General features: G+C 42.4%; 1 protein-coding gene across 3 annotated transcripts in view; it reads left to right on the top strand.

The window, feature by feature from the left end:
• Nucleotides 1-5,370, top strand: part of SH3GLB1 (SH3 domain containing GRB2 like, endophilin B1) — a 49,806-nt gene extending 44,436 nt beyond the window's left edge. For all 3 annotated transcript variants that reach the window (XM_077276162.1, XM_077276161.1, XM_077276160.1), the window contains 2 exons: nt 1,708-1,933; nt 4,157-5,370. In XM_077276162.1, the coding sequence (XP_077132277.1) occupies nt 1,708-1,933; nt 4,157-4,264 (334 nt within the window). In that variant the 3' untranslated portion in view covers nt 4,265-5,370. The remainder of the gene's footprint in view (nt 1-1,707; nt 1,934-4,156) is intronic.
• The last annotated feature ends 10,163 nt before the right edge of the window (nt 5,371-15,533 follow it).

The following is a 15,533-nucleotide window of genomic DNA, read 5'->3' as shown; positions in this document are numbered from 1 at the left end:
CTCCCAGACATAAGGGCAGGGTGGTTGGCATTCCACCAGCCAATCCTTTTATTAGCGGAGAAGTCTGGTATTGGCCCTCTCGTAGAGAACACAGGGGAGCTGAGCGTTCCTACGTGTGGCTGACTACATGGCTGATGGCCTATTGACTATTGGGCTGATAGAAATTAATATGAATGGAGTTAAATTAAAATACGAGCTCCCATAAGTTTGTTAGGGGCAAAAAAAGAAAGTCTCTATTTGTATGTACTGTAGTGTTAATATAATCACCTGTCGCCATCTTTTCTGGTTTCCTGCACAGTTCCCCTTCTTTTCTGGGTGACGTCACCACTCTTCAGACTGTGTGAGCCGGTGGTTACGGTGTAATCCTATAGAGCCTCGTTCTGACACTCCATGGGCTTACGTGCCACTTCCGAGTCATGCAGAAAGAAGGAGGACGCAAAGAGTGGTGACCTCACTCCAGGGAGGAACAGAATGGCACTGGATGCTGGAGAAGACTGCGGATGGGGAGAATACTCACACAGGCATGGTCCCCAGCTCTGACCATAGCTGCATCAGCATGCCACTGCCTTACAGGGATGTCCCCTGTACAGTGTGTGTGGGAAGAGGGAAGACCACCTATGGTAGCAGTGGTTAATATCTGCAGATTTTATTATATATTTACCGTTGTTTATTTTAGCCAATAAGTGACTTGGTCCCTTCAGGAGTTTTAGTATCACTAAAGTAATTACATTACTGGGTAGAGTAATAAAATACAAGTTCACATATTTCTTCCTGTCTGCAAATGGATATTCCATCTCTTGAAGCCTCATTTCCATAAAAGCTTTGAGGAATTTTTTCACGTGCACTGAGGGCAGGCTGATCCCCCACCTAGTGCATCCATCCTCTGTGTACTCCCTGCCTAGCGCCACCAATGGGATTGATTGATATTTCTTCGATGCTGCAGGAGATGTCGCTAAATGGAGAATGATGCACTTCTAGCCTCACTTACATAAAGATTCAAAGATGTTATATCGATATGTGGCTATGATGATCTGTTCGAATTTGCCTTTTGCTACCTTACCCAGCAGTGTTATTAGTTCCAACAGGTTCCCTTTTAATGTCTGTCAAAAGAAAGAGCATCTGAATCACCAAAACAAAAACCAAAATGAGCATGTACCCTATAATAAGCACATAACTTATATAGTAATAGTACATGTAAGTAACATGGGCTATTTGGGTAACACTGTTTTGATATATAAAAAAACCAAAACCATAAAGGCCATCCCACCACAACAAGGTGCAGCGAGTCGGGGCAGAGCTATCCTGGCTGTAGTATTAAAACCTTACCATGTGTCAGCCGACCTCAGTGTGACTAATGGCCGAGCAGGACGGGGGCCCGACTGTTGAGCCACAGGTGACATGCCTGTACAAACAGGAGTGTGGCCGCCGTTTCTGAACCAGCGTACAATAAACCACAGCAAAACCAAAGAACTGCTCCTAGAAACTGCACAGGTTATGCCCCGGCTCGCTTCTTTGGTTTAGTCTTGCTGCACAATCCAGGCTCTCACTAGTGCAAGCATTGTAGGGGAATGTTGGTTACAAGTCTCGGTTTGGTGGGAATGTCAGAAAGCTTGTCAACTAGTGAAACAGTAGAGATGTATTCTTGCAGTAAAATATATATTATTGGTGCAGCCGTTCAGTCATTACTTCTGTGTTTTTTCTTCTTAGCTTTCCAACAACTTTTGCATCAAACAATAATCAGTCGGCCCAAACGACTATGCAAAGTGTTTCTCTCCCGTCAGTCTCTCCCTCCGCTCCATTACCTGCCGCAAGCAATTCCGTTGTTACATCAGGCTTCAGTGAGCTGAAAGCTGCCAGCGGCAACAGAAAGGCCAGAGTTCTGTATGATTATGATGCCGCAAACAGCACCGAGCTATCACTTCTTGCAGATGAGGTAATTATGTCTTTGATGAGCAGACGGGTCGCTCTGACTCCTATGTAATCCATCATTACCCGAACTCCTTGCTTACAATAATCGAAATGGAGAAAGCTGACGTTCTTCCATGGGTTTCCTGGTCCCTTCCAGGATCTTGTAGGGCAGACAGTAAGCCACCAGACCCTTATAGTGGGGGGGCAATGTAATTAGACTACATAACAATTCACTAGTGGGGATTTATAAAAAAAAACTTTGACAGTTTTGCACATAAAAGGCATGCACCAAAACATGCAATGTTTCTCCAGTTTGTTGTTTTGCCACTTTTCTAAATAAAAATGGCTGGGGTTTGGTGGAGGCATCGTGCCTTCTAGTGGTGAAACTGACTTACATTTCAGCTGAGATGTCGCACATTTCTTAAGCATGAGAGGACTTAAGTTTAGGTTTAACCCGTGAAACGTTGATCTTTGTAAATTACATGTAGAAGCAACAAGAGAAAGATCAGCCCTCCATCCCATTGCAATTTGGTGGTTATGCTATGGTCAGTCAGTCTGGTCCACAGGTCCGTGAGCCGGGTCCCACAAGCCACAATGGAAACAAAAACTGGTAATGGAAGATCCAGTTCCAGAACCTAAAAAATAAGAGAATTGCACTTTATTTAATCTTTGATAAATTCATATGGTGAATCTAAATGCTTTTGAAAAGACAGGGAAATACATGGCCTACGCGTTTCGAAACCCTATGGGTTCTTAATCATAGCAAAGCAGGATACATAATGTTACACTTGTATATGATCCTCCACACTGCACGGAAAGCTGATCAGATAGACTTCTTTCTAAACACTTATCAGTTATCAAGGGATGTGAGAAATGGCATGACTAAAGACGGCAAATAATTAAGACTATTACTCTTACTGTATGATTAAGAACCCATTGAGGTTTAAAACGCACAGGCCAGGTGATTCCCTGTATTTTCAATATTTTTTTATTTCACCATGTGATCTTATCAAAGATTAAATAAAGTGTAATGTTATCCTATTATATAACTTGTGGAGCTGAATCTTCCATTACCTGCTTTTACTTTAGTAAATTACCCCCAATGTGTTTAAGTCTTGGACGAAATTCATGCAAAGAAACTAAGGGGTGAAAAAAAATAAAAAAAATAAAAAATCCATGGAGTTGTAAGTAGTGATCGAGTGTATTCGTTGCTCGGGTGTCCTCTTGAGTATTTGACTGCTCGGAGATTTCGTTTTCATAGCGGCAGCTGGATGATTTACAGCTACTAGCCTGCTTGATTACATGTGGGGATTCCCTAGCAACCAGGCAACCCCCACATATACTCAGCCTGGCTAGTAGCTGTAAATCATTCAGCTGCCGAGATGAAAACTAAACCTCCAAGCCGTCATAAATACTTAGAGGTCACCCGAGCGTGCTCGGGAAAACCCGAGCAACAAGTACTCGCTCATCTCTAGTTCTAAGGATTTGGACGGATTTGAACCCAGAACACCATGCTGTTGCTATGGTTGGTGAATAAAGCGTAAATGTATACCACTGATTTCCTTACCAATAACATAAGGGGTTATTCTCAAGCTCTCTGAGCACTTCTCAATCTGCAGTCTCTTTACAATCTCCTCACTTTCTGGCAGGGCAGCCTCTCCTCCTTTTAGTGTCCGTTCTGGTGTGTAGCAGAGCTGTAGTATTAGAACGATAAAGCTCAGCACAAGTTCTGCTGTAACACATTCTGCCATCAGTGGTTTGTTTTGAAGTGTGCACGGTTACCACTCTACACATCGTGCTAAAGGGGCATTTCAACAAGTACATGGCTCGGGAAAGTGAGAGACCTGCTGTGTGCGTCATCGGGAGGTAAGCAGCTAACTGCTGCATAGAAATCACTGGGCTGGAGTGGGGTTAAAGCCTAATCTAACTACTCAGCCAGGCTGTCGTGGTCAAGCTCCATGGAAACGAGCTGTACACTATGTAAGAGAAAAACTCTCATGTCAGGAAAATGGCAGCAGGTGGAAAAAGAGTACGGTAAATTGGAAACTTTATCTTCCTGTTTAACTAAAACAATTTAATAACTTGAAAATACTACTGATATCCGACTGAAAAATGTTACTCTGCTAGTGGTCTAATAAATGATTAGGGGCTGCAAGTGTTGTAGACCAGATGTAGTAGTGACCTCAAGTCTGTTTTGGGTTTTAAGTCACGTGCTTCCTGTAATAATTAATATTCCTCTTAATTTCAGGTCATCACTGTATACAGCATTCCAGGAATGGATTCTGATTGGCTGATGGGGGAGAGAGGCAACCAGAAGGGCAAAGTGCCAATTACCTACCTAGAGCTCCTTAACTAATTGACTTTTTTTTTTTTTCTTCTTGTTCTCTCCTTAAGTGCCGAATTTCAGTAAATAAAAAAAATATATTTATATGCAATTAACTTGATATTTTATTTTTAAATGTAAGGGTCTTCCATGTAAAATTCAGTGTCTTCTGTGAACGTCTGCCATGTCAAACTGGCCTTCACTGTACTGCCACCTCTTGCATGATAACACTCCCTGGTCTTGTTACTAGTCGTGGACCTTACTGTCCAGTATAAAGAAACTTCTGCCATGAATTGGAAAGTGTTTATATAGTGGGTGACACTTTTTTATGCTTCTGTAAAATAAATGTAAATGTGTGCCAAATGCTTTGTTTCCTTCTATACAATGACATTCCCTTGGTGGACTAAAATGTAGATTATTCCGTTTTAATCAGAAGTTTTGTAATTTGGGAATGTCTGTCTTGTAATTTTTTTATAACTTCGAAGAGAAATGGCCATTTGGTGGGTGATTTGCCATCAGACCACAGATATCTACTGCTCTCCTGACATCTTCTGGTTGGAGCACAATCCCTCTCTTCTCTCAGGAAGTTCTTAGAATACAGAGGATGAGGCAGCGCATAGATGTTCTAATATAATCCCGCTGTAGGGGTCAAGGCCTAGGGTCCACCGCTCCAATTAAACAGTCTGAAGTTCCTACAACAATCAATCCAGAAAGGCTTTCTTCTGGGATTGAATAATGGGAACCAGTGGGTTCCTCACTGGTTTCGCTGTCTCTGTAGGTCTTTCAAGGAGTGAGGTCAAAACTTTTTTTTTTTTCCCCTTAGTTTTACAAAACAAGTCCGTTTCTCACAGACCACTTTGTTTCTTTGTTAGTTCACTGGCCAACAAAGACCCTCTCCAACGGCCAGATTCCACTAGAGAAATCCACAGACTACAGGTTCCTATACAACTTTTGAATATGACCTTAATTATATTGGTTATTTCAGAAAGACTAATTATTCATTTTAAGGGGTTGTCTGTTTCGGGAGGACTTCCCCCATTTTTAAAGGGGTTGTCTCATAAACAAAGTACATTTTTAATTAATAGATCGTGGAATAAGAGGTTACAGAATTGGATGTATTTAAAAAAAAAAAGAGAAAATCCTGTGCAGAGAATCTTATAACTGGCTTTTTGCTACATTCTGTGTAATGGCTGTCTGCCCGTGCAGCGCTCCTCCAGTTACTGGCCAGCACATACCACAGCTCCTTTCCCTGGGAGGCGGAGGAAGCATAAGACACTTATGATAAGTGAGTATACAGATTAAACAAGGGATTAGAGGTGCTGCTTTCTCGGGTAACACATTCCCCGCATGTTTTACTACAGGAGTGTGGTTTTTCTACCACATCGTCAGTACTGTGCGTTCATCATAAAGGCTGTGATGTGGGCTCAGCGGCCGCTGGAACTCCTACATCACTGACTTGATGCATCAAAAACTCGCTCCTGTGATAAAACAAGAAGGGACGTGTACTTCCTAAGAAAGAAGCAGCTGTGATTATTTACACACACGCGCACACACACCCACCCATATCCATCCAATTGTGGAAGTTGGAATAATATCTATTGTTTATCTTGTGACTTTATGGGATTGTCCCACAAGTACCATTTTAAAGGTTCTTGAGATGCATACTGTAGGCGGTTAATGGAAAATGCTCAGATCTTTGGCTTGGTTTATGGTTTAACCTTGCGTACACTGTGTAGAATTATTAGGCAAGTTGTATTTTAGTTGTTGATCAATAATAAAAATAATCCTCTATGTTCTCAATCAACCCAAAAGACTCATAAATATCAAAGCTTAATATTTTTGGAAGTTGGAGTGGTTTTTTTTAGATTTGGCTATCTTAGGAGAATATCTGTTTGTGCAGGTAACTATTACTGTGCAGAATTATTAGGCAACTTAATAAACCAAATATATTCCCATCTCACTTGTTTATTTTCACCAGGTAAACCAATATAACTGCACAAAATTTAGACAAACATTTCTGACATGCAAAAACAAAACCCCAATAAATTGGTGACCAATATAGCCACCTTCTTTATGATGACACTCGACAGCCTTCCATCCATAGATTGTCAGTTGCTTGATCTGTTTACGATCAACATTGCGTGCAGCAGCCACCACAGCCTCCCAGACACTGTTCCGAGAGGTGGACTGTTTTCCCTCCCTGTAGATCTCACATTTTATGAGGGACCACAGGTTCTCTATGGGGTTCAGATCAGGGGAACAAGGGGGCCATGTCATTATTTTTTCTTCTTTGAGAACTTTACAGGCCAGCCACACTGTGGAGTATTTGGAGGCATGTGATGGAGCATTGTCCTGCATGAAAATCATGTTTTTCTTGAACGATACCGACTCCTTCCTGTACCACTGCTTGAAGAAGTTGTCTTCTGGGAGTTGAGCTTCACTCCATCCTCAACCCGAAAAGGTCCCACAAGTTTGATACCAGGCCATACCAGTACCCCACCTCCACCTTGCTGGCATCTGAGTCGGAGTGGAGCTCTCTGCCCTTTACTGATCCAGCCTCTGGCCCATCAAGAGTCACTCTCATTTCATCAGTCCATAAAACCTTTGAAATGTCAGTCTTAAGAAAAAACGTCAAGACTGGGCCAAGAAATATCTTATGTTTCTTGTTCAGAGGTGGTTGTTTTTCAGCCTTCCTTACCTTGGCCATGTCCCTGAGTATTGCACACCTTGTGCTTTTTGTTACTCCAGTAACGTTGCAGCTCTGAAATATGGCAAAACTGGTGGCAAATGGCATCTTGGCAGCTTCACGCTTGATTTTCCTCAATTCATAGGCAGTTATTTTGTTCCTTTTTTGCCCAACACGCTTCTTGCGACCCTGTTGGCTATTTGCCATGAAACGCTTGATTGTTCGGTGATCACGCTTCAAAAGTTTGGCCATTTCAAGACTGCTGCATCCCTCTGTAAGACATCTCATAATTTTGGACTTTTCAGAGCCCGTCAAATCTCTCTTCTGACCCATTTTGCCAACGGAAAGGAAGTTGTCTGACATCAAAACCCTATATAAGGTGTGCTTAATTATTAGGCAACACCCCTCCTCATTACAGAGATGCACATCACATGACTTACTTAATTGGTAGTTGGCTCTCAAGCCTGAACAGCTTGGAGTAGGACAACATGTATAAAAAGTATCATGTGATCAAAATACAACTTGCCTAATAATTCTGCACACAGTGTAGATGTCCTGATTTCAGACTTTCTGTTCATTTATTTTCCTTTCATTCCTGAACAAGGTCAAGGTTTGGTTTAAGATTCGGACATTTGAAGTCTGCTAATTATCGCAATGTTAATGTACTTTTTATGTAGTGAATGTATGTGGGGCAGAAAACGCTACACTCCACCTTATTTTGTATTGTTTTATAAATATATTTAAGTCTTTAGAATAAATGTAAAGGTAGAATATAAGAATGCTTTAAATAGAAAAGCACAAGGCAAACTAGCACAATTGGAACTTGTATAAATTGGACTGTACAATAAAAAAACCTTTTTGCCGTCTTCAGACTTTTTATTTTCTGTATATTGAACTCAATCCTTAACAGAATGCATCTATTCAAGTGAATGGATCAGTGAAAAAATAATGGTCAGTTTTTCCACCATGAAGGCTCAGGAAATGTCCATTTAATTTTTAAACTCTGATGCGTGAATAAGGCCTTAGATCTACGCACCATCCGTTCAGGGCAGCTGTCCCACCTGGCATGCAGCATCTCTTCATGCCTGATGTCAGAGAGGGGAACTGCCATCATTAAAAGTTAAAAACTTCACAGTGCTCATGAGTTCTCATGTCCGCAAACTTTTTTTTTTTTTTGTCCATATGTGCAATTACAGAGAAACTGTAGCCAATGCACTCTTTTGCTCATATGGTGATACTCCACACTGACCACAGTTCTGCATGGAAAATAAATTGCAGCATGTGCAAGACTGGTCAAGTTTATGGACCAGACTAGTGCAATGAAATGGCAGGCAGCTTTTGCACCCCTCTGATATGGGGCTGAATGCTTGGAGCTGGACTGACAGTCACGTCTACAATTTGTTCATCTGAACTTGGCCTAAAGCCCAGCATTACACTGTGTTCCAAATTATTATGCAAATAATATTTCATATTTTCTCTAAATTACCTATCTGAATTGCAGTCATTGTTATTTTCCAGTCATCTACTATTCTAGTATAATTGCAATGTTTTGGAACAAACTGCCTATGAAAACAGTATCTTTAAAAAAAAATAAAAATAAACACTCAAAATGCGTGTTCCAAATTATTATGCACAGCAGAGTTTTCAACTTTTTTTTTTTTTTTTGAACAAAAAAATGTTCAATTGTGAAGTTATAAGCATTATCAGCTTATTACAAAACGAAATCAAACAGTTTTCAAGTGAAAACTTTATTCTAGGTGATGTTACATTTGCACATAGGACCCCTTGTTCGAAAGAAGCTTCTGAACTCTCTCATCCATTGAATTTGCCAGTCTTTGGATGGTTTCTGCTTCAATTGTTTTGCATGTGGACAGAATCCCCTCCCAGAGCTGTTGCTTAGATGTGAACTGCCTCCCGCCATCATAGACACTCCTTTTGATGATGCTTCAGAGGTTCTCAATGGGGTTGAGGTCAGGGGAAGATGGTGGCCACACCATAAGTTTGTCCTCTTTTATGCTCATAGCAGCCAGAGATGCAGATGTGTTTTTTGCAGCATGAGACGGTGCATTATCATGCATGAAAATGATCTTGCTGCGGAAAGCACGGTTCTTCCTCTTGAACCATGGCAGGAAGTGTTGTTTTAGAAACTCCACATAGATTATGGAGTTCATCTTTACACCTTCAGGGATCATAAAGGGGCCGACAATCTCTCTCCCCATGATTCCAGCCCAAATCATTACTCCACCTCCTCCTTGTTGGCGCCTTAGCCGTGTTTTCATGGGGTGTCCATCAACCAGCCATCCTCCACTGCATCCATCTGGACAATCGAGCGTTGCACGGCACTCATCGGTGAACAAAACAGTTTGGAAATCAGTCTTCATGTATCGTTTGGCCCACTGGAGCCGTTTCTGCTTGTGTGCAGTGGATAGAGGTGGTCGACAGGATGGCTTACGCACAGCTGCAAACCTCTGAAGGACCCTGCATCTTGTTCTAGGGACGTTGGAGGCACCAGCAGCTTCAAAAACTTGTCTGCTGCTATGACAAGGCATTTTTGCAGCTGCTCTTTTAACCTTACGCAGTTGCCTGTTGGAAAGAGTCCTCAATTTTTCCTTATCAGCACGCACACGTGTTTGCTGGGAATCAGCTACATACTTCTTGATTGTGCGATGATCACGATGAAGTGTCTTGGCAATGTTGATTGTAGTCATGCCTTGACCTAAATACTCCACAATTTGTTGCTTCTCAGCAGCCGACACATCCTTTTTTCTTTCCCATTTTGGCAAAAAATGTAGGCTGCCTAATAATGTGGAAAAGCCTTCTTAAGTAGTCTTGCCTTTATTTGGACACACCTGCCAAACTAATGTGCACAGGTATCTGCAATTGCTTTCAGTGATATAAAGAGCCCTGACACACATCACCATCAATGAGTTTAAATGACAAAGACTAAACTCTTTGTGCATAATAATTTGGAACACAGTGTAATTAATTCAGAAGGGACCGTTGCATGATACCTTCCTCATACGAAATGCTCACACGTCTTCTTTCATCTGTTTGTAATGCACTGGTGTCAATCACCTGCAGATGTGGAACTGAGGGATTCCAGAATAACACTTTTCCAGGACGTCCCTCCTGACAGCACCATGGAGGTCGTCGTTCTTTCTACTCCTTACAGGGACAGGAAATACACGAGAGGTTAAAAAGCCCCTCCCTACCCACCTCCCACAGTGTTTTTCCTGTCCATGCATGGAGGGATGCATGAGAGAAGCACAGGAGCTTACCAGAGGGCTCAGGGGGATCGTGTGGCGCAGCCAATCCTCCCTGTCAAGAAGGCTCAGGACTGATACTCTCCAGTTGAGCGGACGTGCTCCTGGGTAGAGTCGCTTCCTCCCCATGGGGGGCTCTCGGCCCCGACACCAGCCGGCAAGGCGCTACTACTTACAGAAGTTGCATGGTGGAGAGGACCGTCGCACTTCAGTGACATCAGGGGAGGCGCCAGGTCACGAGGTCGGCATGCGTTCCAGGGTGGAACTCATAAGTAACGCGAGACAGGTAATAAGACCGTTACCTGGATCTCACAGGGCATGCACGGAGCGCTAGCGAGGAATCGGGCAAAGGTGACCAGAACTGTGGGGTAAGTGCGCTGTATGCAGTCCTATCAGCGGTGATACAGCCTGTGACTATCCCGCTTCTCACAGGAGACGCAGCTCGCCATGTTCCCTGTGCCAGGACACATGATTTATTCATCAAGCGGAAAACAATATAAAACGGGTTATCCTATTAACCCTAACCGCTACACCAGACTACATTTACCCGGTCTGTTTATCAGACCCACGGCACTGGTAACTTTCCTTGTGCTAAGACTTGTGGTTCCCTAAACAAACAGCATACAGTTTCTAATGAAGGTCTATACCCAGACCGAAAACGTTTAATTGATCACTGTGAAAAATAAATTGGAACTCTTTTTTTCAACACGATACATTTTGAGTGCCGAGTGTTTTTTACTTCTATTGATTTTGGGATGGATACCCTACTGGAGCACCTATTCCAATGACTGAGTGCCGTATACAATCCATTGCAGTTCTCCATCATAAAGCCATCCGGAGAATCAAGCACTATAATAAATCTGAAACCCTTAAACCTTTGGGTAAAGTGCAAAAGGTTCCGGATAGAGTCGAAAAAAATCTGCGGTTCCCCTTATAGACAGGGATGCCTTTATGTGCACCCTGGATCTAAAAAGTGCTTATTACCAGGTCCGGATTCACCTGACATCCCAAAAGTTCTTGAGGTTTGCAGTAAAGATACAGAATCGTACCTGCCACTTTCAGTTCCAGTGCCTTCCATTTGGCCTAGCATCGGCTCCCCGGGTGTTTATCAAATTGGTATCAGAGATGGTAGCCTAAAGATTTTCCTGGGCGTACTATTGGATTCCAGATGCAGAACTTCCTTCTTACTGGAGAAGCAGGAAATGGTGCCGAACAAAATCTGAGAGTTCCTGAGAAGTCAGGCTTCGATCAGGTCGGCAATGAAGATCCTAGCCCTCCTGACGGCTTGCATCCCCTGTGTCCGCTGGGCCCAGTTCCACTCGAGAGCCTTGCAGAAGGAAGTCCTGTCCGTGCGGAACCAACGCCAGTCATCACTCAATGGAGGAATGTCCTTATTCCGGCAGTGAGAAGATCACTACTTTGGTGGACAAAAAATCTACAGTTAGGCATTCCCTGGATCTCCTCACCATGCATGGTGATCACTACGGACACCAGCAAATGGGGTTGGGGAGCACACTTGGAAGGAAGGTTTCTTCAGTGCAGATGGCCATCAGAGATCCACTCCAGGTCATCCAACTACAGGGAAGTCTACGCCGCGTGGGAAGCCCTAAGGCGAAATCTGTCATCTGAAGGGGCGACACGTAAAGATCCTAAAGGACAATGTAACAACGGTATCTTTCTTGCAGCACCAAGAGGGCCTCAGACACCGGGCACTCCAGGACTTGGCGTTCAGAATCTTCTCGCAGGCAAAGGATTCGGTCCTTTCGGTGGCGGCGGTCAATCTCATGGGATCCCAGAATACAGTGGCGGATTACCTGAGCAGACAGAAGGTCTGGCCGACGGAATAGAAGCTAAGCAAGGAGGTTTTCCAGTACTTGTGTCATCTCTGGGGTACACCTCAAATAGACCTGATCGCAACCAGGAAGAATACAAAGGTCGCCAGATTTTACTCCCTAAATCCAACGGACAATCCAGAGGCTGTCGACGTGTTGAGTCAGAGGTGGGACAGGTCCCTGTCTTATGCCTTTTCCCCGATGGTGCTTAGTGAGTATATAGATAGGAACGCACAGGATCACAGCTGATGCAATGTTTGGCATTTCTGAAGCGATGAAAGCCCGCCTAATTTACGACTGCATGTCTCCAGAAGCATGAGTTGTTCATAATGTACTGGTGACTGCAGCGTACTGGTCACTACAATGGCAGTTTGCAGTTTTCATTCCTCAATGTTCATAGCTGCTTGTTTCTGGAAAATACCCATGGAGTAAAATTTTTCACTACACCTGTAGATAAATTCCCAAAGGGGTAGAATTTAAAAAATAAGGTCACTTGAGGGGAGATTCTGCTCTTCTAGATCTTTGGGGCTCTGTATATGGAGCCCACAAACTATTCTAGGAAAATCTGCGCTCCAGGGGGCAAATAGCGCTCCATCCCTCCAGAGTCTCTCCGTATGGCTAAGCAGTACTGTACAGCCACATGTGGGGTATTGCCACGTTCAGTAGAAATTGTGGGGCAAATTATGGTGCCATTTTTACCCACTTGTGTTAAAATGTAAAATCTGGGACTAAACATTTTCTTGGTAAAATGTAATTATTTTTTCTTCACTACCCAATGGTATAAACTTCTGTGACACACCTGTGGTGTCAATATGATCACTAGACACCTAGATGAATTCACTGAGAGGTGTAGTTTGTAAAATGGGGTCACTTATAGGGGTTTCTGCTGTTCTCCCAGTGGGTCATGGCACCTGCAAACCATAACAGTAAAATCTTGCGATCCTTGCCTTCTGAGCTTTGCCTTAACAATATTTCTCGATTACATGTAGGGTATTGTCCTTAGAAACATTAAAAACTTGGGGCTAAAACAACATTTTAATGATAAAACTGTAATTTATTTCTTCACTGCTCAATGGTATATAATTATGTGAGGCACATGTGGTTTCAGTATGATCACTGCACCCCTAGATGAATTCATTGGGGAGTGTAGTTTGTAAAATGAGTTCACATATGGAGGGTTTCTGTTGTTCTGACACCTCAACGAATACATCCAACACTATCACCATTGTTGATGCGCAGCGCCAAGTGACAGCGCGTCAACAATGGTGATAGTGTTGGATGTATTCGTTGTTCCACTCCCTAAATCTGGCAGTATGATTTTAAATCATGTAGTACTTTAATAAAATTATGTTTTTTGATATATGAAAATTGCCTTATGATCATCTTTTTTTTTAGGTCTATGTAGTAATTGGTGATAGGCTGTAGTAGTCCTGTTGAGTACATGGTAGTAAATGGTGGATTTATTCATATTATACCATGTTTAACTGTCATATGTGTTTATAGATACCAAACATGTCTAGTTTTTTTTATTTAAGTGGGGAAAAAAAATCGAAAGTTTCTTAAAACAAAAAAATGTGTGTCTTTTTCTGAGACCTATAGCGCCTCCATTTTTCGGGATCTCGGGTTGGGTGAGGGCTTATTTTTTGCACGCCAAGCTGATGTTTTTATTGATACTATTTTGGTGTAGATACGATGTTTTGATCACCCGTTATTGCATTTTAATATAGTATTGGGGCAACCCAAAAAAAAACATAATTCTGGCTTCTGGACTTTTTCTTGTTACGCCATTTACCAATCAGATTAATTCTTTTTATATGTTGATAGATCTGGCGATTCTGAACATGGTGATACCAAATATGTGGGGTTTTTTTTGTTTATTGATTTGAACTTTTTATATATATATTTTTTTATTTTTTTTACTTTACACTGGCTTCAATAGTATCCATGGGAGATTAGAAACTGCGACCATCCAATCGCTTGTGTTACATACAGCAGGGCTTCAGCCCTGCTGTATGTAGCAGAAATGCACCCATGCTATGAGTGCCTAGTGCTCCTAGCAATCCGGCAATGACAACCACAGGGGTTTGCTGCAGACTCCGGGTTGTCATGCCAACCCATCGGCGACCTGCGGTTCTGTGACATGGGCGCTGATGGGCGGGATTAGTGACGCACTTGTGGTTAACAGGTTAACAGCTGTGGCTATTAGGGGCACATGTCAGCTGTTCAAATTGGCTGACGTGTCAGAAAAGATGTCCGGAGCCCACATCAAAGGGGGTAGATGAATCATGAAGGGGTATAAGAATTCAAAGTAGGAAAATTGCAAATTTTTCTAAATTTTTCCCAAATTTCCATTTTTTTTATTTCACAAATAAACGCAAGTTATATCGAAGAAGTGTTGCCACTGTCATGAAGTACAATGTGTCACAAAAACACAATCTCTAAATCGGTGAGATCCATTGAAGCGTTCCAGAGTTATAACCTCATAAAGTGACAGTGGTCAGAATTGTAAAAATTGGCCCGGTCATTAACGGGCAACAACCTTGGATGGGTAAAGGGGTTAAGAGCTGTGAATGCTTTTTTTGTGTGTGTGTCCTCTGCCTGGCCCGAATGGAGAAGCAGTCATTTAGTACAAGGATAACCGGAGTATGGATGCTCAGTGGAGCAGAGTGTGCATGTGCAGGGGTAGATAATCTGCCCTTACACCTACTGAAGCTGACATTTTATCTACTACAAAGATGGGGCCAACGCATTCAAAGTCTCGCTAACTTTCTGATGACTTTCTGTGGTCATTAAAAGGAGATTTTTATTTTATTTTTGTCTGATGTAATTATTGCTTGGGTCGTGTGCGCTTTCAGGCTTGTCATCTTTAGACAGGATAACAGATTACTACCTGCAGACGGTCTTACAGGTCATTTCACTAAATAAATATAGGGCAGCCACTCTCAATCACTTGTACAGAAAGAACATTTCTGATTCCATTAAGGAAGCAACAAAGTTCAAGTTGTTTTAACCTTTTCTACACGGTCGTCATTTTGACATAACTCAGCTAAACAGAAGCTGCAGAAAAATGTATTTCATGAAATTAACCTTGGGCCTCTAAAGACGAGTACACTGTGAAGCATGACATGATATAGTTTAGTGAAACGTGCAATGAAGGCTTCACTGCGCAAGGGCTTCATACATAATACTGAGAACGGGCCGGGGTCAGAGGATTACATGGTCCTGATACCATTGTCCTCTGCATGTTTACAAGTCTGCCCCCTGAAATCTATGTGGGGGCTGAAGTCAATTTTGTCTGCATGGCTGTTATTTGTGCCGTATTTCAGTGTTGCCCACTGACTAGTACTTTTTTTTATACACCTTAAGGGCTCACACTCATCTGCATGTAAAACATTGCTCCTATGTTGATCCTGAAAATTAGGACGAGTTATGCGAGTACAATGCGATTTTTCACATAATATCCCTATGACAGTGGTATGTAATGCGTTTTTTTCTCTGCAACTATTATTCTACAATCACAG

The sequence above is a fragment of the Ranitomeya variabilis genome, chromosome 8, assembly GCF_051348905.1.
Source record: "Ranitomeya variabilis isolate aRanVar5 chromosome 8, aRanVar5.hap1, whole genome shotgun sequence".
Taxonomy (NCBI): domain Eukaryota; kingdom Metazoa; phylum Chordata; class Amphibia; order Anura; family Dendrobatidae; genus Ranitomeya; species Ranitomeya variabilis.
This window is presented reverse-complemented; position numbering and strand designations above follow the sequence as displayed.